The sequence below is a fragment of the Castor canadensis genome, chromosome 4 (assembly GCF_047511655.1).
Source record: "Castor canadensis chromosome 4, mCasCan1.hap1v2, whole genome shotgun sequence".
NCBI classification, from domain to species: Eukaryota; Metazoa; Chordata; class Mammalia; order Rodentia; family Castoridae; genus Castor; species Castor canadensis.
The window spans coordinates 68129517-68152450 of NC_133389.1; the positions used below are offsets into that span (position 1 = coordinate 68129517).

Genomic DNA, 22934 nt, shown 5'->3' on the forward strand with positions numbered 1-22934 from the left:
AGATGGCTCATAGTGAAGGTTTTTGTACCCCAAACATTTTCCAACCTATCTAAACTAACAACAAAATGTGAGTGTCAACTTATATTCAGGTAGCACTTTATAGTGATTTTCCCTATCATAATCCCACAGTGATTTTTGAGAGCTTCACAACAGCCTCAGAGTTGGTGGCTACACTGTGGGAGGCTGTGGATATGCATTCACAGGCATTATTTCCTAAGGTACAACAAATCACTGAGGTAAGTCCCATTATGATCACCACTTTACAAATGTGAAAAGTAAGCCCCAGAGAAGTTATGTAGCTCACTGTAGGTCACAAAGCTAGGATGAGGGCAGGGACTCTGATCTTTGCCCAATATCCTATCCAGGCTGGGTAGTATGAACTAACTTTCCTATAATCTCCCTCCAGGATTCTCTAAGACTCAGTTTTCTCTTAATGGCTTCATCATTATATTAGTCCATGGTACCTGAGATTGGCATAAAGAAAAGAAATTAGATGACAGTTCTGGAGATTCAAGGGCATGGCACCAGCATCAACCATGCCCTGGTAAAGGCCTCATGGTGGTGGATATGAGGTCCCACAATGTTGAAAGCAAATACAAGAGGGAGAAATCAAATGATGAGACAGGAAGCCAGAGCATGTGAAGGAGACAGACTTGCTTTTTTTTTTTTTAAACAAGCTTCTCACAAAAAATAATTCAAGTTTCCATGAGAACAACCTTAATCCCTTCAGAAGGCAGCACCCAGTGACCTCCCATTAGACCCCATCTCTAAAAGGTCCCACTACTTTTCAGCATTGCCATACTGGGAACCAAACTTCCAACACATAAACCTTTTGGAGACAAACCACATCCCAAACCACAGTATTCACTGTAACTATCTCCCAAGTATCTCATCATGACCATGTTAGCAGCTTCTGAAAAGTGCCACTCAATGGCAAATATTCAACTCCTGGCAGACAGCCTGTCTTCCATCTTCCAGATCCACCAGACTTACCTGCACTCCTACCCAGGCACATCCAAGTTCATCATTCTCCCAACCTTTCCCTGGAAGGGAGCAGCCTTCTGTGGCTAGTTACTAGCTCAATCGGCTACATATACCCCATTCTAAGAAATCACAATCCAAATATCTTTCCTCAAGGTTGGGGGTATATATCAGTGGTAGAGAGTGTGCCTAGCATGCAAGCCTCAACACTACACACACAATACTTTTCCTCCAGGAAGACCTCTTTTATCAGTTTGGTATCACTTGCATGGTCTCTACTCACTCTGCATGGCACATCCATCCAAGATATGGATCATAGTGAAGTTTTGCCCTCTTAATACATGCTCGGTACAAACTCTCATCTGTCTCACCACAGCAATATCAGAGTTGAAATTAAGAGGGCTGTCTAAGTAGTAAAATGTCCACATTGTCTATAGAAGCTTCAAAACCTATAATGGCTGTTATTCAATTCCTGGACTCTTATACCAAAGCATATTCTATTAAGAGGAAATGGAGATGGTGGAAAGGGACTTTGACCTTAGCAAATTCATATTTCTTGATGTTAATTCTTTTCCAGAAAAGAATTCATGCCTTTCCACTCTGCTTTCTGTCAAGGAAAGCTCTGCCCTTCCTGGCTGGCTAGCTTTGGGTAAAGACTTACAAACGTTTCTGTTGTGATATTTAAAGGATGCGAGGATATATTTAAACTGCAGAGGGCTTCTACAACAATATGCACCTTGATTTATATATATATATATATATATATATATATATATATGTTATGGTTTATTAATTCTTTCTCTATTTTTGCTTTTTACAAAAATTCATTTTCAGTGAATACATTTTTAGATCTCTGTATGTACATGCATGGGTTTCTTTAGGCCTATACCTAGAACTAAAGTTTCTGGTCACAGCAAATTCCTTTTTCATGCACCTTAATTTTAAAGAAGAGGATGGGGATAAACATTAGGCACTTATCTGTCCATATCTTTCTCCTTAGTAAGTCTTAGGAAAAAGGAACCAAAACAACAAGATTGGACATAAGTCATGTAAGTCCTTGTGTTAGGTGGCTTTCCATTATATAACAATAAGTCCTTGTGTTAGGTGGCTTTCCATTATATAACAATAAGTCCTTGTGTTAGGTGGCTTTCCATTATGTAACAAATACCTGAAATAATCAACTTGAGAAAGGAAAGGCTTATTTGGGCTCACAATTTAGAGACCCTAGTCCATGGTCAGTTGGCCCTGTTGTTTTCAGGCCTGTGGTGAGACAGCACTTTATGGCAGTAGAGGAAACAATTCACCTAGTGATAGCTGGGAAGCAAGGAGAGAAAGAGGAAGGGTTGAGGATCCCACTATCCCCTTCAAGAGCACAGTCTCCAGTGACCAGAAGACCTCCCATTAGGCCCCATCTCTTAAAGGTTCTACGACATCCCAAAAGTGCCATAGGCTGCGGATCAAACATTTTACACATGAATATTTGTGGGACACTTATCCAAACCATAGCATTTCTTATGAGTAGACTTTATTAGCAAAAAGAAAAAAAGGGGGGGGGCCAACATCTTTGAGCCTTGCTCATTGGTAAATTATCTTCTCTCCTTCGATCCTATCTTGTCTTATAAAGCTGGTCCCTGGCTTTGGGGAGGGAATGGAAATCCCCTAGCTGAGAGAAAGAAATGAGAATGTCCTCTTTTCTATCCCATAACTGGGGAGGCAAGGAGACAGACACATGTGTCCAGTCACTCCTCTTCAGATTGAAACATCAGCAAAGATTGGTTAGATGTGCTTAGAGGAAAGCTAGGGCAGAGTGGGTATTTGCCTCATGTGCCATCTGGAAAGCCAGGAAGAACCCACATCCAGCACAACACCTGTGCAAACACAGCACAGCAGAAAGTGAGTGAAGACAGGCCTGGGCAAGCTCTGTCCCACAGACTGCAAGGGACCATGGCAAGGATCTGGCAATCCTACACACCTTATGGGGGGCTGGAAATGCTCTTAGATCAGTGAACCATGGAGGCCTAAAGAAAGAACAGAGCAACCATGATGTAGGGCCCTTGTGACCAGCAGCAAGGTGTAGAATTACAGACTGCACCAGTGAGTAAGAACAGGATGCTCCCTCCTCAGTGGGGTTGGTGAGTCCTCATAGTTTTCAGTCTGGGGCCAGGCAAGGCCAGCTGCTTCACATGGGAGACCAGCAAGAGAACAGAGCACTTGGCCCAGCTGATCCGCACAGCCCTATGAACTCACATGTTATGGGGAAAGGGGAGAAATTGAAACTCTGAGCTGATACTAACAATGACAAAGAGTTCTTTATGCTGGAATTCCACAGACAGGCACATTTGATTTGGAATCTCTGCTCCTCCGCAACCTTCCCTAAAACCCAATAAGATAAGGCTCAGGGAGAAGATTAAATCCATTTTAGAAAACATTTTAAGGTACATCTTAGTCAAAGTGAGGAAATTACAGTTGGAGATTTTGTTGTGTTATAGGTTTGGCAAAGCCGTTCCTTCTGTAATTCTGGATTCAAAGTCATTTAAAATATTGATGGCTCTGAATAATTTCCATTTGACTTGTCATACAATGTGTGTTTTCCTTCATCACAAGTGTGCCTCCAAGTTGCTCAGCAGCCCTTATGTCAGTCAGGACTGTGTCTCAGGAAACAGAAACAACCAGCTATTTTAGGCATTGAATGGTTTAGGCAATTGTGAAAAAGACAGAAAAGTTCCTTTCAGCCTAGATGAGAACGACTCCCAGAATGCTGCACACTGCTACAGAACAGACCTCAGGGCTGCTGTAGCCTCTAGAACCTCAGAAAGGTAGGGAGGCAGGAAGCCACCACTGCCAAAGCTGGCTGCAAGAAATTTCTCCTAGAGCTGCATCAGAGTGAACTTAACATAACCTAGGCCTCCTTTCAGCTCAGAACTAGAGGAGAACATTGCATTCTGCTCCTACAGCCTGCTCAGTGGGTCCCTGTAGGTGAGGGCAGAGCAAAGGGCCAGTGATGGGCTCCTTCTCAATCAGGTTCATCTGTTGGTGAAATCAATTTGCATCTAGAATTCCATCTGCAAGGGAGTCAGGAGGATGTGACTTTTCTACCCCAGCCTCTGCCATCCAAAAAAATACCCTAAAAGAGGTGAACACTGGCATACTATGCTCTACAGCTGGAATTAAAACTAAGTGAGAATTCATTTCCACACTTACAAGGATGATAGAGTGGTTTTTATACATTATGCTGACATAAGTTTGAGGTTTTATAATTACTTTAACAATACATATACATAATAGAAAAATTATGCCTGTAATCCTAGCTACTCAGAAGACAGAGATTGGGAGAATCATGGTTCAAGGCCAGCCCTGGCAAAAAAATTAATGAGACCCCACCCCCACATCTCAACCAGTAAAAAGCTGGATGTGGTATTATATGCCTGTCATCCCGGCTAGTAGAAAGCTTAAATAGGAGGATCGCAGTCCAGGCCAGCCCAGGCATAAATGTGGGACTTTATTCGAAAACTACCTAAAGCAAAAAGAGCTGGGGATATGGCTCAACTGGTACAGTGCCTGCCTAGCAAGCCCAAGGCTCTGAGTTTAAATCTCAGTACCACAAAAAAGAAAGAAAAATTAGAAAACAAAAATTATTAAGCCCATTTTCATGGATCACTATTACTAGTAGCATGATTCATGTTCTTTGTCTTTTTTATATTCACATGTAGATATTTCCAAGTGAGAACTTTCCCAAAGAGAAAGTTGTATTTTATAATCCTATTTACTCAAGAATGTAGTCCAGTGTTCCTCCCAGCAAGGAGTCCCAGGGATAGTGCCTTTGTTTCTTGGTCCTCCCTCAAGTTTTCCTCCCTTGCCCATTTAGGATTTCTGTTTGGTGCTTGCACAGAGACCTCAATGCTTGTTTTATTATGGGATTTTATTCCTAAACTTCCTAGGCTTAACCTATTGGCTTCAAAATTATTGGAAAATTGCCCCTCAATTAGGATTTATCTGATGTGTTTCTCACGATAGGATCAAGGTTGTGAGTTTTGGGAGGAAGAACAGAGGCAAAGTGCCATTTTCATCCCTTTATTGTGAATTAAATCTATCTGGGGTCATGCTACCAACTAGACATCACTGATGGTGTTAATCTTAAGGACTTGGCAGTGATAGTGTCAGATTTCCCCAGTGTAAAGTTATTCTCTTCCCCTCCTTTCCTTACTGCACACGTTGGAAGGAAGTCGCTATACACACCCATGTCAAAGAATGGGGATTATGCCCCTTCTTGAGGGAGTTGTATCCTATGTAAATCATTTGAAATTCTTCTGATTATAAAATTTGTCTCCCTCCACCTCCCCAAATTATTTATTCATTCATTAGCTTATACCAATGTGGACTTATGGATTTTTTTATACTTTGGTTTGTAATTCAATATGATGTTATTTTATTGCTCAAACTGTCCCAGCTCTAGCCATTTGAAAGCTTTTTTTTTTTTAAGGTGGCTTCTGTGTCCCTTTAACATACAACTGTCATTTTGCCTTTTGAGTACTTCCTTCCTTTCTTTCTGGCACTACGAGATGCTCCAGGTCCATCTTGTGTATTTACTGCCCTAGGTCTAGAATAAGGCATTTCTAGGTTCCTTTTATTGGGGGATGATATTCAGAAACTGAGATGTAGGCTCATTGATACCAGGTGTCATCATCTCTGTATCCTTTCAATGGACATAACTAGTAAATATATTGATGTTTACTAACACATGTATACATACACACAAATTTATAGTTAGATAAATAAGTAATATAAATATTTAGCTATATCAGCATAAATATTTATTTATATATGTAAAATCAGTATCTATATAACTGATATATGAACATGTGTTCATATTGTCCTCAATTCTAATCTAGTGTCCCATGGCTCATTGTAGTATTTTCCCCTTGCTCATCTGTAACCTTCTATCCCAAAAATGACTGGGTCCCCATCATCTGCCATCCCTTTACATATTGATCCAATGGCAGTAGACATGTGGAGTGGTTTCAGAATAGCTAACCTGTAGCTCCATGTTTAAAAACTTTAACAACCAGAACACAGTACTTATGTACAGGTCCTTCTGTGTTTCTAGTCATTCCCAGAGCCACTTAGGCCAGCGCTTCTTTCCCCTGCCCTTGGGTGGAATTACACCAAACATTTGTGAGGCAGTTATGTTTTCCTATCTTGTTCTACATGCCCTCTTTGGATTCCCTGACTTCCTAGTGGAATTGTCTCAAATTTGTGTACATTAAGATTCATTCTATGGGTTTTGACAAATGGATAGTATTACTATCTGCCACAACAGTACCATACAAAATAGTTTCACAGCCCTAAAACATCTGTGCTTCATCTAGTCGACCCTCACCCTTTGTAAACCCATGACAACCATTTATTTGCTTAGTGTTGCTACAGTTTTCCCTTTCTGAAAATGTCATACAACCGGAAATCACACAGCATGCAGCATTCTCAGATTGATTTCTCTCATTTAAGCAATATGCATTTGAACTTCCCCATGTTGGATTATATACTCTGTTTCTTTTTACCACTGAGTAGATAATAATGCATTTTAGTTAAACTATGAAAAGCAGATCCTAAGAATTTGAGTGCAAGTAGTTTATTTGGAAGATGCTCCTTGGACCTGTTGGTGGGTGAGTAGGAGAGGTAATCAAACCAACTGCCTTTTTGAGCAACTGTGGCTCATGCCAGGGCAAGCTAGGGAGAGAATTGTCTTGACTCCATGACGTTCAATTCAGCGTTTTGTCAGGGGCATTAAGGCTGGCACATCTGTATGTCCTGTATGTGCACACAGCCTAGAATCAAAGGTTTGCAGTAAGCAGTACTCTGAGAATAGAGGTGGATGCTGACAGGCTGTGCACAGAGAGGATACCAGCAATATCTATGACAGAAGGGAATCAATACTAGAAGAGGAAACCTTTATTTGACTTCTGAATTATCTACTCGAAAGGAGTCTTAAAACCTTACTGAAGATCCCTGGGTACCCTGCCAGGACAGAGATGGAAGCAGTGGTCCTAATCTGAACATTTCTGATTTCTAGTATGATGTTTAAAGATCTCCTGTATGAATATCTATTGGAAAAATCTGTTTTGAGTGGCTTTGGTAAGGTTCAGGTTAGTTGTAAGTTCACTGATGTTTTCATACAGACAGAGTGTTTAAAAGGTGACAAATGCACATGACTCCTTCCATAGATCATAGTACAAGGACATTGTTTCTACACCAATGCTCACTCAGACAAATGAATTAGCAGATCACTCAGGCTGTGCCTGCTTTCAGAACAATGGAACCTACAGGAAAACAGAATAAAGCAACAGGCTCATTAAATATCTCTTAGATGTTAGAAGAAGGTTAGCTCTTAGAAGAAGGTTTATATGATAACTTCTAAACCTTATTTAAAATTTATTTTTGCTGAAGAGATCTTCATAAAAACTAGAAGGTAGCATCTTTGCCTTGACCTCTGAATAAATTGGAGACAGATGAAAGAAACTGTTCCCATAAGACTTTTCAAAACCACTCCATACTAAGTACAAAATCAGAATATTGAAAAATAAATGTTTAACCAAAGAAGAATAAAATATCTAAGAGTAAGACTTAGTCCTACTCCCTCATTTAATGAAATGATGACACATGGCATCTATCTCCCCTAGCCCAAACAGAAGTTCTTGAGGATAGCAGGTATGCCTTGGTGGCTCCAGTCTCTTCCCCAGGTCATACAACAGACATTCAATGAAAACTTGTACAACAGGACTGAAGTGCCTGTGTCAAGGCAGTGTCTCTTCTTTTTTGATCTTCCAAGGTAACACCTGATTAACTTCCTGGTCTTCTGCTACAAACCTGAAGGTAAAGAATAAAAATAACATTTTAATGTAATGTAAGACTCATTGTATTTAGTGCAAAAATATGTACTATCTCTGATAAGTTTGACCTTATAGGTCAAACTTCCTGTCCCAACTCTACAATGATTAGAAAAGTAGACTATTATTCCCCCTGGGGAGCTCTGGGAAAGCCTCCTAGAATCACTTCCCAGCCCTCTAAAGCCAGTGATATGCTTCCATCCAGAAAGGAGCAAATGAGGACAGGCTCCTAGTGGAGGAGGGAGCAAGCAGGTTGTGGAGGGGGCAGGAGCAGAGGTCTCAGTCAGTGATGGGGTAGAGATGGAGGCTGGTGTGGATGAAAGGGACACTCCACCACCAGTTACAGAGTTGGAATTTTACCTCACTTGAAGATGCAATGTCAAAAAAAAGTTTTGAGAAAATGACATTTGATCTGTACTTTAGCCAACCAACTTTTAAAGTATTCACATTTAGCAATTCAGTAATAGGTCTGTGTTAGTCTGCTCTGGGCTGTCATAACAGAATATTACAGACTGGGTACATTATGAAGAAAAGAAATATATTTCTCATAGTTCTCAAGTCTGGAAAGTTCACGAGCATGGCACTGGCAGGTGGGAGAGCTTTTGTGCTGTGTCTGGCAGAAGGCAAAGGGTGAGAGTGAGTGAGGAAGAGGACTCCAAATTCACTCTTGTGATAACTAACCCACTTTCACAATAATAGCATTAATCCACTCATGAGTGCAGACCCCCTAATGAACTTATCACCCTGTAAAGGTCCCACCTCTCAACACTGTTTCATTGGGTATTAAATCTCCAGCCATGAAATTTGGGAAATTACAGAGATAGAATTTACATGATTTGTTCACTGCATGGAAAGAGCTGAATTGACTTTTATGAACCCTTAGCCCCTGACAAAATGCTTTGCACAAATTGTGTTGCTAACAAGACAGAGCGGGGTTTGCACACTGGGGAAGGGCACCTGAACCAGGACACTCGTGGGGCACAACCATCAAGGTGTCATCTCTGGAAAGAAGTTAGTACAGACCACAATTTGAAAGCCAAACACTTAGAGGCAACAGTTGAAGCCGTAAAATTTAATGACAACATAAGAAAGATAATATATTAAGCAGGCTCAAGAACACAAATGTGTTAGTCAGATTTTCACTCACTGTGACAAAATACCTAGCAGAACACTTTGAGGGAGGAAAGATTTTTTTTTTCTCATGGTTTCAGTCCATCACGGCCATTAGGGCTTGGTAAAGCAGAACTGTTCAACTCATGGCAGCCAGAAAGCAGAGCAAAGATAGTAAGGAGTCAGGGTGAGATATGTCCTTTAAAGACATGCTCCTAGTGACCTACCTCTTCCAACCAGATCCACCTTCCACAATTCTATCACCTCCCCATAGTCTACTCAAATTTTGAATATATTAATGGGTTAAACTGTTGATTAGGTCAGAACCTTTAGGACCTAATTGCCTCTGGAAACATTCTCATAGACACATGTAGAAGTGTGTTTCCCTAATCTCATAGGTGTCTTTCAATCCAGTCAAGTCAAAAGCAACCAACATGTCTTGTTAACTTGTCACCCAAGAGATCTCCTTGAACCATAACATTCTACATCTGGCCCCAACAAGGCTCATGTGCAACTCATAATGCAAAATGTATTCAGTCCATTTTCAATCATCTCCATAGTCTTTTTGTGTGTGGGAGGGGGGACTGGAGTTTGAACTCAGGGCTTCGCACTTGCAAGGCAGGCACTCTCTTGAGCCACCTCTATAGTCCATTTTGCTCTGATCATTTTGGAGGTGGGGTCTTGAGAAATATTTGTCTGAGCTGGCCTTGAACCTTTATCCTCCTGATCTCAGCCTCCCAAGTGGCTAGGATTACAGGCATGAGCCACAGATACCTGGCTCCCATAATCTTTATTGTTCCATTGTTGTTCAAAAGTTTAAGTCCAAATTTTCTTCTGAGACTCAGACAAACTCTTAGCTAGAAGCTCCTGTTAAAAAAAAAAGTTATATACTCCTAAGACACAAGGCACAGAGTAAACATTCCCATTCCAAAAACAAAGTAAGATGGAAATCTAGCAGAGTAAACATGTAATCTTGGAGCTCTATATCCAGTGTCTGGAGCACACGGTAGCATGATATAAGCAGCCCTGTACTGTGTGCAATTAAGTGTTATCTAGCTTGTAATAATAACAGTGGTGATATTTAGAATGGAAGGGTGAGAGGAGAGGGAAAGCAAAGAAGTTAAAGAAAGAGGGAAAAACATATAAACAAGTAAAAAACAAACAAAAATGTTTCAAAGATATAAACAGGGAGAGATAGTGTACTAATCAACAGTAAGCTGAACAGGCATTAGAGAGACAGAGAGAGGATTGAGAAAAGAAAATAAATAAAAATTAAAATTAAAAAATTAAAAAATCTCCAAGTTCAAATGCAATAAAGTTTCAGTCTTAATAATTTTGGTGTTAGTCCCTCAGCCTCCAATCCTGGAGATGGTGTCTCAGAAGTAGTTCTGTCATTGTCTCATCAAAGGGGAAAAAAACCAAACCAAACCAAACCAAACAAAAAAACAGCATAAAATGTCCCAAGTTCAAATGCAATAGAGTTTCAGTAAATTTTTCAGCATGCAGGTGTAGTTCGGTTGTTGTCTCATCAAAAGTAGGGAGAAAAAAAAAGAGTCTGGAGACAGTTCTGTGAATGGCTATCTGAGGCTGTGGTTCACCTGCCTGCTGCTGTCAGCCTGCTGTTGCTGGAGGCTTTATTTATGCAGATCTCAGGAGTAAGCTTAACACTCACCTGGGCCCACAGGCTTTGTTTACTTAGAGTTCTCTTGTGCAGTGAGCCGCTGTTACAAGCTTTCCCCTTTCCAAGCACACTGGGGAGGTGACACTGTACCAGCTTTCTCAGGCCTGCGTGTTTGTTTACAGTTCACATGGGAAGTGGGTCTTCCCCCCTCTCCTGTGGAGTTTTCCTCCCATCGCCACTTTTACAAGCTTTCCCGCTCCTGGTTGCTGGGCATGTGCCGCTGCTCCTGCCTTCTCCAAGCTGGCTTCTTGTGAGGGATTTCCCCTCCCCCCCTCTTCGGCACTCAGGGCAGTCTGCCCTCTTTGTTACATGTCTTTTTTGTTGTTATTGCTTATTATTCAGTTTCTCTTTTTCCCTGGGTGGGGGTCAGTCTGTCCAGGGGGCTATGCTGGTCTGGCCCAGGGTTGTCTGTGAGAGTACTGCGTACCACTAAGCTCACCTTGTGGTCTGCATCTTCCCAAGCAGTCTGGGCGCTGGCGTCTGGAGGCACGGGAGCCCTCCTGGTTTCTCCGTTTAACGTGGAGTGGAGATACTATGCGTGGGTGGGGGTGTGGAGGAGTCAAAGTTTTGTCTCTTCTCAGTGGTTTTTCCTGTAAGGTGTATCTCCAGCACATCTCTCCAAGATTTTACTTTAAGAGGCACGCTTTCTGCTTCCTCCCTGTAGCCACCATCTTGGAATCTCCCCAGCAGCCCTACTTCTATGGCCTTGTCATATGTAGCACATGTGGCTTCTCTCTTGGGCTGGCTCCACTGTGGCCTGTGGCTTCAGCAAATGTTCCACATTCCCAGCATCTTTAACTTCTTGTCTCCACTGCATCTTTGACTTCACCAGCACAGTTTCATGCATGGCTCTTTCTGGGCTGCCTGCAAGAACTCCAATCCCGCTACATGTGGCCTGGCCTCCTAGGCGTTCTTTGCAAATCTAAGTGGAAAACTCCACGCCTCTTGCATTCTGCATGTCTGAAAAACCAGCATCACAAGGAGGACAGACACCAATGTCTGCCGCCAGCTCGAGTAGTAGCCAAGCTGTTAGACCATGACTACAGTAGCCTCTGATTACCTGGGTGACTGAGCATGGTGAAATGAATTCTGGGAAAGAAACTTCCTAAGCAGCCCTGTATGAGCACGGTGCCCAGTGACTCTCTTCTAAAGGGAAAATCTTTTAGATTAATTTACACCCTTGAGGGCAGGATGGGTGTTGTCTCACGAATTCCTGAGATGGACTCAAAGCATCTTTCCTATTGTGCTGATACAAAGTACTTGGCTTTTTAATGGCACAAATCTCTTCAGAAACTATGTAACCATGCCACAGCCTGAATGCTGGGCTGCCTTGAAATTTCCTTTGCCAGATAATTAGTCCATTACTTTTAAATTCAGCATCACTCAAAGTCCCAGAGCATGGACAAAATATAGCCAAGTTCTTTACTGGAATGTAACCTAGTCTGGTTTCCAATGGGGTCCTTATTCCCATCTGAAACTGTAGTAGGGAGGAGGATAAGAAAAAAAACAGACTAGGCCTAGGTCCTGAGAAAGTAGCAGGGAGGTAGGGATGGCATAGCAGAGAGATAAAACCTGAGGAATCTGAACATGAGGAAGGTCACGTAGCACCAGGGAAGGGAAAGTCACATAGCACTAGGGTAAAGTAGCCAATAAAATTAAATATAACCATATATGGATTAGACCTTGCTTTTTGCTTCTGTAGCCTGCTTGCAAGGGTATATAAGGTGAGACCCCTTTGTTCTCGGGGCTAAGCCTTTGGACACGAGTCTGCTGAGTCATTGCTGGCACAATAAACATTGCTTCCTGCTAAATTGCCTCAGAGTCCCAAGTCTCAGCTAGCAAACTCCTGCAACAAAACCTCATGAGCAAAGTCTTTACTATCCACTTTTCTGTCAGCATTCTGGTCTTCTCAGCTCCCACCAAAATCACCCATTAAGCTCTGCTGACAGCATCCCATGGCTTCTTTACCCCACATTTCCAAAAATTCCCAAACTCCTCCCATAAACCAGCTCCAGAGGCTTAGGAACCACATGGTCAGGTAGTCAAAGCAATAATCCCACTTCTCTGGGACCAATTTTCTGTGTCAATCGGTTTCTCATTGTTATGACCAAATATCTGAAAAAGACAATTTAAGGGTGGAAGGATTTCTTTTAGCTTGCAGTTTCAGAGGTTTCAGTCCATCATGGTGTGGTGGGAGGAACAGTTCATCTTATGGCAGACAGGAAGCAAAAACAGGAAGGGGCCATGGCAAGACAAACTTTTCAAAAATGACACGTCCTAGTGACCTACTTCCTCCAACCGGGCCCCACTTTCCACAGTTTCCACCACTTTCCCATAGTCTATTCAAATTTTAAATCCAGTAATGGATTAAACTGTTGATTGGGTCAGAGCCCTCATGACCCACTCACCTCTTGAAACACCCTCATAAACATTCCCAGAGATGTGCTTTACTAATCTCCTACATGTCTCTCAGCCCAATCAAGTAGATAATCGAGATTGACTATTATAGCCTGGAAGTGGTGGCACACACTTGTAATTCCCACACTTGGCAGGCTGAGGTAGGAGGACAGAGAGTTTGTGGCCAGCCTGGGCTACATAGTGAGACACTGTCCCAAAACAAAACAAAAGATTAATCATCACAACAAGTTTGTAAGAAGTACCTGCATTTAGGCAGGTAGGATGTTTAAGAGGCGCCAGCAAAGGAAAATAAAAATGGCAGTGGGAGGAACTAGAGCAGGAGTGTCCAGAAGAGAAGTAGAGTAAGAAGAGAGAAGCTGGTCATTAGATAAATCCCTGGCAGTGTTTGAAAGCACAGGATGAGGGATAGGGGACAAACTTAGGTGAGGAGTGAGTAGAAGATCAAGTAAATAGGACATCAAGATTATCTTTTAAGAATTTCATTCGTGAGAAAAAGGGGGTAGCTTGATGGAGAAAGCATATACACGGCAGCTGGTCAAAACTAGAAAATGTGTATACATACAAGTTGACAGGAGGGGAGAGAGTGCAGGTAAATTTTAAGATGGAAACAAACCAAAACAACTTTTGAGATGTGCCTTGGAAATGAGTTGGGGTCTTTTCCCAAAGAAGCAGGAAAGGAGAGACTAGTGCGTGCAACTCTAAGGAGAACATGAAGCAAGGTAAGCAGAGAAAGCAGCTGTCCTTGAGCCATCCAGACACCTATTTGGGCACTGGGTTCTCAGAATCCAGTGCATGAGTTATTTCAAAAAGCCAGTTAAGAACTCCGAGGGCTGAGCAGTGGTTTCAACATCAAGGTCAGGGACATGGAAAAGATACATCAAGCTGCCTGAGTGGTGGAGTTCAGGAAAGTCAGGTCAGCAGTTTGGGATCAGATGACAGTGGAGTCAAACCAAGGAATCTATTAATTGCATGATTCAGCTCTTCTAGCCTGAGGTATTAACCCTTAACTCCCCAGTCAAAACTTCCTCCTGAGATATGAGAATAGGTTTGGAAGTAGGACAGGCCTTGACATGGATACAGCTTGCCCTACTTTCTCACCGAGATCATTCCTTGAGCTCTCCATGATCCTTCCTTACAATTAACAACATCTGGGCTGGGGATGTACCTCAGTGGGAGAGTGCTTGCCTAGCATGTGCAAGGCCTTGGGTTCTATGCCCAATACCACAAGGAAAGAAAACAAAAGCCTGACAAATAAGAACAGTGGTGCATCCTTCTCATTTGTTTTGTGGACAAGGTGAAATATGATTTGAAAGTACTTCATGGAGGTTTTCAGTACACACGATTTCCTCTTCTCTAGCCCTTTATCATTTGCAGTAGTGATGAGAGTAAAGAAAGGAGAAAATAACAGTAGATATTTGACTTCAAACTCTGATTTAGTGGTCTATGATCTTGGGAAACTTACATAAACTCTTGTGCCTCTGTCTACTCATCTGTAAGATGGAGATAATAAAAGTTTCACCCTCATAAGGGTTATGAAAATAAAGGGAAGTAGTGTCGTGTCAAACACCTAGAGCAGTGTCTGGCATAGCAGGCTGCTCTGTCTGTGTGTCTGATTTCTTTTGAGCTCTTGCTTGGTGCCAGGGCCACAGGAAGGGCTTTCTCTAGGATAAAACCCAGCAGCTACACTCAGGAGGCACTGAGAGCATTACCTTCCATGTGGAAAGCATTCCTGAAGCTGCCTGGAGTGCCCCATGAGCTGGCATTGTCCACTCAATACTCCCGACTCAGTCATGACATAGGTCTCAGTACACTATATCTTTGTGGCATATATTTTCCAGAATCCAGAATTTTGCTTGGATTTTATAAAAGTAAAATATTGATCACAGAACATCCCAGTCAATGGAAGAGCCCTACAATCACCCACAATAGTATTTCTGCAGGTAAATGACCAAATACTCACCCTGATGGAACAATAATGATTACAAATAGCATCAATCAGTTCAGGTCTGGTTTTGCTGCAAAACCCAGTTTAGGAAAAATCTTTCCATTTGAAGCTTTCTGGGTTCTAGAAGTATGGCTCTGTGCATGTGAATGACTATACATTTTTCCTATGGGGAAACTGAGGCTCTGGGAGATTAAACTGCTAAAGGCCCCACCACTAGCAAATACTAGAGTTGGGAGCAGGACTTAGGTGGTTGGACTGTGAATTTCTTAAACTCTACACTACATTTACTCCCGAGAATGAAAAAAGAACAAAAAGGACAGGAAAACAGAACCCTTCCCAGCTCCAGGGCAAAGGGCAAAGCTTATGGTGTCATCACAGGCACTAAGTTCCCTGTCCTAAGTCATGTGTACATGATTTCACTTCATTTTGACGCCAACCCTGGAATGTGGTACTATTCTCATTTTACAGGAGGAAACGGAGGTGCAGAGAGATCATGTAACTTGCTCAGCGGCATTTGAGAAGTAAGGGATTGAGCCCTGGGTTCCTACCCACATGGTCAGAGTGCCTCCGCCAGGTAAGCTGCTCCTTCTCATTCCTGCCATACTTGGTTCTTCTGTCATTTCTTTTTCATACCCTCATTTATAAGCCTGGTAAATGCATAGTTCTGACGGGGCACCTAATTCACAGTAGCCCTCAGTAAATACTTCCTTGATGGGTGGATGAATGGGTGAGTGGATAGATTAGAGGGTGGTTAGGTGGATGCATGAGTGGGTAGGTGGGTGGACAGATAGGTAGATGGATGACTGGGTGAGTGGGTGGTTGGATGGATGGATGGGTGAGTCATGAATGTATGGGTGGGTGACAGATAGATGGGAGGGTGATTGGGTGGGTGGATGACTGGATGGATGGATGAATGAATGGGTTGGCATATGGATGGATAGATGGATGGAGGTCTAGCTTGTATCCCATATCTCTCCAGGTACTCTGAGTGGGGTATGGAAGTGGCCTGAGGGAGTCAGGTGTACAATACATGGAACAGAGAGACCAAAGTGGGGAGTGTGGACAGTGGGCCAGTAACCACAGACTAGAGAGGATGAGTCAGATCTCCAGGCAGTATGAAGATCAAAGGAAGGGTGACAGAGACATCCCTTTCACTGGAGCAAGAACACCACAGAAGTTCTCCAGAAATGTCCATGTAGCCATCCCCACACCAGGGAGAGATGGCATGAGGTTAAATCCTGATAACATGGATCAGGATTTACACCTAAAATGCTAGAAGCCACCGTAAGCTACTTAGGAAAACTAGGTTGGTTAAATTCAGCTTTCTGCATCAGACACAAAGGAGGCTCCTTTCATGTCATGAGATCACTCAAGCAGCCCATGGAGAGGCTCTCTTGGCAAGAAACAGGCCTCCTGCCCAAAGCTGGTGAAGAATCCCAGCTTGCTGAGTCTTTACCAGGAAACATCTCAACTCTGTCATACTAGAAACCCCCAGCTAAGCCACCCTCTGAAACTGAAAGATGGTAAAGTGTTTATTATTTCATACCAACTTAAGTTTGGGGTAAATGTGTTCTGTAGTGATAGATAAAATATTTATGTAAGTAATAATACATACTTAGAATTAATTCCTGGAAATTAATTCTTAGAGTTAAGGGCTGCTATAATTTGGATCTGAAATGTCTCCCAAAGTCCCCATGTATTGAACGCCTGGTTCCCAATATGTGGTGCTATTGGAAAGTGCTGGAATCTTTGGGAGGCGGAGTTTAGTGGAACGAAGTTGTATCATTGGGAGTGTGTCCTTGAAGGTAATATTGGAATCCCAGCCTCTTCCTTCTCTGCTTCTCCACTACCATGAGGTGAACAGGCCTCCTCCAACATGCATTCCTGCCATGATGTACCATGCCACAAACCCAAAGCAACAGGGCCAAGAGACTATGGACTGAAACCTCTGAAGCCATGGACAAAATACACCTTTCCTTCTTCTTAGTTGATTATCCTGGGAACTTTGTCCCAGTGACAGAAAACGGATTGACAGAAGATCACAGGGACATGATCATTTCAAATATTTTAGACTTAGATTGCCAAACTGCTTTTCTAGAAAGGCCATGCCGATTCACACCCTGACTGGCATGTATGAGACTACCTATTTTCAGTAGACCTGCCAAGATGTGGCATTCCTTTTGGTTTCTTAACAGAACAATGGAACAGAGGGGAAAAGCTTCAGATGTGTACAAAAGGTCATTTCAGCCTTGGTATGTCTAGAAACTTCCATGAAGCCAGTACTGGAGATGAATGCTCACGCAACTGGGGTAGTCTTCCTCCTTGTCTAACCCACAGGTTTTGCACTTTGGACAATACCTGCTTGGATTGGAAATATTTAGACTGAGCAATAGCAGGGAATGCTAATGGAGTCAAGATGAGCACAGCCCTGAGCAGTGTGTTCTTGACCTCCAATCCACTCCACCAAAAGAGAGCTGTTTTGCAACAACTGCCAAGTTTCCAAGAAGGCCTCCAGGGCATGACAACCCAGACACTGGTGCCTACTGAAGGCACCTGAAACCAGTCTGAGGGATGGAAGAGAGGCATGATCGCTGTACAGAATGCTACTAACCAAGAAGGCTGTGCTGCACAAAGCTTGCTGCCTGAATCCGATCGTGGGATAACTCCCTAAAGCAACTCCGCAAAGTTGCCACAAACAGGTAACTTCTCAGGAAATGTGAAGAATTTGTTTTTTCACAAACTCAGAACCCCAGGTCTCTTGTTGGTCACGGTGGGTTGTTTCTTGTTCTTGTTCTGGGCAGCATCCCAGCATGCCCTTGGGCAGTGTCACAAATGTAGAGAGCATAAGGGACCACTTCACACTGGCTTTCACATCCATCTGTAAAGCCCATGATGGAAAGTGCAAGCTCCACCAGAACACATGGTAAGCAGTTGAGGGGAGGGACGTGGAGCACACCTCAATTAAGTCGACAGTTACACTTACACAGTATTTCTAAAGTATTAAAAACTTAGCTTAATCCTTCACTGTTTCTTATCTCCACACCCCTACATCTTTGGAGAAATACAGAGACTAATAAAACACATTTGAATTTATGAAATGCTATCATTTTGTCATGTTGCCTTCAGATTTTATATCATGAGGTTAAATATCCTGTTTACTCCCCTCTCCACATCATAAAGCTGTTGTTTTCTCTTCTAATTCTTTTATTTTCATATACATGCATAAATAAAATTTGAAGTACATTTGTACTTCAATTTTCACTTATTCATGTTGCCAGGGCCACAGTTTTGTTACTTAGATTGTGCACTGTCCAGCTCCTGAGAGCTCTGTTACACAGATCACTGAGAGAGGCTCCGTTGGGGGAGTGCAGGGCGGCAGTCTTGCCTTCCACATTCTGCTTTTGAGATGTATGCTGATGCAGCACACGTAACACACTGTTGGCTTTGGGAGCCTAAAGGACAGATGAGTGAGTATCACATCCTCACGGACAGCACTATGAGCCCTGCACCCTGAGGAGACACATGGTCTCATAAATCTGCATTCCTGCACCAAGGAGGAGATACAGGGTCTCATAAATCTGACACGGGGCTGATAAACAGAATGCTCTCAAGGTTGTTCCACCCGCCCCCAATAAGGGGCGAACAGACCAGCTAATGGAAGAGGACCTGTGTGCGTGAATCCATGGTTGCACTGCTCTAGCTGCAGCCTTTCCTTTCTAATAAATCCTACTTCGTGTACCGGCTTGTCTCACGAGTTCTTTGGCCTGCGAGGGCAAGAATCCTCGACACCAGCCCACAACATTTCACACTGGCACGTAACAACATTCTTAGTAACTATTGCATAGCTTTCATCATGACTGTGCCACATTTTATTTACATACTTCCTTAGTGAAAAACCATTTGCTATTGCCTGCAGTGCCCATGATATCCTTTTACATGTCTTCATATGTACAGATGCACATGCTTCTCTGGGGAATTGCCACTCTTTATTCTGAGCTGAGTGCAATTTTTAAAGATTCTATTGAATTATAAGAAAAAATACAAACTTGGTAAAATTTAAAATATTTATTAGTATGAATCAGTGTTAAAACCAGAAGTAATTGATACAAATGGGCATTGTTGAGGGAAGCATGTGACTACAGAACAGAGTACAAGGTACAAGGTCCTCTGCAGAGGCATCTTCCAGATGCAAGAACCGGGTCCAGCCCGCCAGAAGCCCCTTACAGATACACCAGGAGAGGCAGCAGTTGGCAACAGCACTACCACTGGATCACAGGGTGTGGCTTCGCAGTGGTGGTAAAGGGAATGCAACCCAGAGCCCCTTAGTTTATGAGCTGGCTCATCACTCCACTGCCACAAGTCTTGCAGAGCAGCGAGAAGTGAAGCCCGCACAAAGGCCTTAGCCTTGACCTTAGACGAAACATCTGTCATCCAAACCTCCCTTGGAAAATGAACTTGGTTTCCATTGGGCCCTGCCCTTATTGTTGGTTAAAACTTAGCTTTAGGTCTTCAACCTTTTGGTCTGCATGGTAACATCATATTCAGCACCCTAATGTACCATTTTTAACTAGAAAATGGCAAGTCAATTCTGTACCTACATAAAATGTTTGCGTGACTCCACAACCCTTCTCAGGGATTTGCAGTGGCAAGGAATCCCTCTGAGAATCCATACTATCTCACAGAACACACGGCCATATGCCAAACTCACAGTTTGGAATGGATTGCATGCTGGTGTAACCAATATAAAATCATGTTTACACATATATACATACATACCACATATGAAAGAAAAATGGGTGGAGTTGTCAAATTTTGGGTGATGATGCCAAGATGTATAGCCCATGAAACTACTTTGCATTCTGGGGCAACAGTAAGTTTCCAGGCCTTTACATACTATTATGTGGTTATGGTTCTATTTTTAGAAGAGCCAGAAAATAATCCCAAGTCAAAATAAAGAAGCGTAGGCAAGTGCCATCGTGAACAAGGCTGAAGCATCTATCTTGAGAGAAGACTCAAGATAGCATGGAATACTTGTGTGCCCAAGTGCCATCCACTCTCTTTGTGGTGATTTCATACACACACACACACATTTGCCCTCTGACTGACTTCAATCACTAAGGCAATACAGAATGGTGAGAGTGCTTTCAAACCCTCATGTGCTTCTGAAATAAAACCAGGGCCTCATTAGTGGGTAGTACAATACATGGGTTAAAACCAGACATTTTATGCAAAATACAACCACTGTAAACTCAGCCTAAAGCTGCGACACTCTCAGCTGCGAATGGTACCATCTTAGTTCACATATCTTGGCAGAGAAACCAAGGCTTTCAGGGAAAGTTGCTTAGGAATAAGCTTGCTTGACATCCCGACAAATGTCATTTCAATGTTTAATTTTTCACCTTTGGCAAGCAGTGTGATAATTCCTTGGCCTGCTAGCAGAATCAGCCAGTGATGTCGGCAACATGGTAACAAGCCCTATAAGCCTTGCAAAGGCAACACTGAGAGATCCAGATTCTACTTGCTAACACTTTGGAGGTCCCTATTTCTGGAAGCCAAGTGACCCTCTTAAACCAAAGAAATGTCTTCCAGCCTAAGACTGTCATTCAACTCTCCAAAGTTGGGTGAAGCAATAGAAAGTCAGCCACATTGAAGCACATTCTTGAGTTGGAAGTATAAGTCTCTGATTGGAACCTGGCTGTTTCCTTGATTACAATCAACATAAAGAAAATGTAAGATGACAGCAGTGGTGCACACCTGAAGTCCTAGCTACTTGGGAGGCTGAGCTGGGAGGACTACTTGAATCCTAGAGTTCAAGGCCAGCCTGGGCAATATAGCAAGACTGCATTTCAAAAAAGAAAACAAGTATAAGATCTCCAGATCCCTTCCTTTCTGCAGATGACATGACTCAGTGTCTTGCCTATCAAGAGCTTGGTGACATACCCATGACAGGTCTCTATGTCAGGTACTGAGCTACTGAAGCTCACAGCTTTGAATCAGCTTAGGGTTCCCTTCCTGACTTTTACACGGGTTGTCAATAAAGGTTCGTGGTCCTTGGGTGTCCATGGAAAGATATCAGCTGGCCATTACGGGCATGCTGCATAATGACCCACTTCTGAGGCTGCGCCTGCATGGCTTCCTGGGCCCCACAAAAGGCACTAATGCTCTAATCCTTTTTAGAATCACCTCCCAATACAAGCCCTGTTAAGAAGCCAATTGCTTTTTGATCCCAGGTTTTTATGAACATTAGAGTGGAACAGGATTTGAATTTTCAGTGAAATAGCTTTCTTCTTTTCCACACTTTCCCTCTCTTTACTTCCCTTGCATTCACCAGAGCCTGTTCTTAGCTCATCAGCATTCCTGGGTTGGACCTCTGGTTGGCCTTGTCCCCTCTTCTCAAGCCTGGCAAGGCTTAAAATGCTACCTCTGATTTTACAGTTTTGGGGTCTAGAACTTTATGGCAGTAATACTTCTACTTGCTGACTTTGCAGTGACCTATGATTAATTGCTATATTATTAGAAGTTTGCCCTACAATCTAACCTCAAACATCCTCCAATCAATTTTTGCCATAGCTTTGACACCATGACATATTCTGTGCATTAAGCACCTCTAAGAGTATAAGAATTGTTATTGTGGAGGTGATGCATGCCAGATGACTCCTGAATAATACTGATACCCTCCATCTATCACTGCTTACATAGTAACTACTTAACTGACTCTTTTAAACTAGGACTCCCAATCCCCAAATTATATGCAATGTGTCTGAGTTGGTTTCCTTGTTTACATATGACCAAAACTTAGAAGAATGTTCATCAATTAAATGAAAAGAGATGCAGGTGAGTTTCTAGTGCATCTTTCTTCTCTTTGAGAGAAGCCCAAGTCTTAGCTTGAATGATGGTCCAGTTACACTTCTCTGATTTTCCTCAGAAAAGTAATAAATAAAGGCTTACTTCCAAAGCCAGTTAAAAACTAATCATCTACATTGACTTTGCCTTTTGGTGAAGGCTGGTCAGGTAACACAGGCAACAGCCCTGGAGAAATTATTGGAACCTGGGTAAGTAGGTGACACCAGAAGTCAGAGGAGAACAGTACTTTAGGATCTATGTACAAATTGAAATTTTTCTAATGTTTTTAACAAAAAAAGGCAACTATACCTATTGCCTAATAAGTATAATGCCTCCACGTGCACTTCACGCACTAAAGGCCATTTGTGGTGACACAGTTGATTTTTTTCCAGAGTTTTCTAAAATCCCTTTTCAGAGACATTTCTTCTTCACTCTCTGCAGGTCTTCCAGGAGTGTGGTCAGTGCCAGTCCCTGAAAGCTGGTGCCTTCAGCAGGGCATGGGTGAGGGCTCCAGCCTCTTCAAGTTCCAGGTGCCACAGCTCTCGGGTCAGCAGCATCGCCGGCTGCCTTGTAAGCTCTGGTTTCCAATCTTGATTGTTCCACTGCTTCCATTTTCATGGGGGTCCAAGGGTGGGATCTGACGGCCTGGAACAAAAAGGAGACCAAGGATGAGTTTCTTTTCCCCCAGTCAACACTGCACACACAGATTTTCACCCCAATTCAACATAGTGACAATGTTTGGGTTTTGCAGAAAACAGAGGCTCCTTCCTTTCTCCCTCCCTCCCTTAATTCCTTTCTCTGCCATATGAAGTCAAATTCATGTCTAGAAAGTTAAAGAAGCATGCCAGCAGCTTCCTAACAATACAGATTTCCTAGGAGTGAGCAGATTTGCTCCTGGGTGGCAGGACATTAAGTCTGCCCATTAGTGCACTTCTCCCCCTCAGCCTTCCCACAGAGCTGTGCCATGTGTATGACCCAACTTCAACAGTATCAGCTAGTATTCATTCATCTTTTCTGCTTCTCAAAATAGAAACAGGCTGGAATCGTAATCTCAGGGATACCATTCACTACCACA

General features: G+C 42.7%; 1 protein-coding gene across 1 annotated transcript in view; it reads right to left on the reverse strand.

Annotated features, from left to right (window-relative positions):
• Positions 1–19066: 19066 nt before the first annotated feature.
• The window catches only part of Rab31 (RAB31, member RAS oncogene family), a 136723-nt gene continuing 132855 nt past the window's right edge, over positions 19067–22934 (reverse strand). Inside the window, exon 7 of the mRNA XM_020186817.2 lies at positions 19067–22504. Within this exon, the coding sequence (XP_020042406.1) occupies positions 22407–22504 (98 nt within the window). The 3' untranslated portion in view covers positions 19067–22406. The remainder of the gene's footprint in view (positions 22505–22934) is intronic.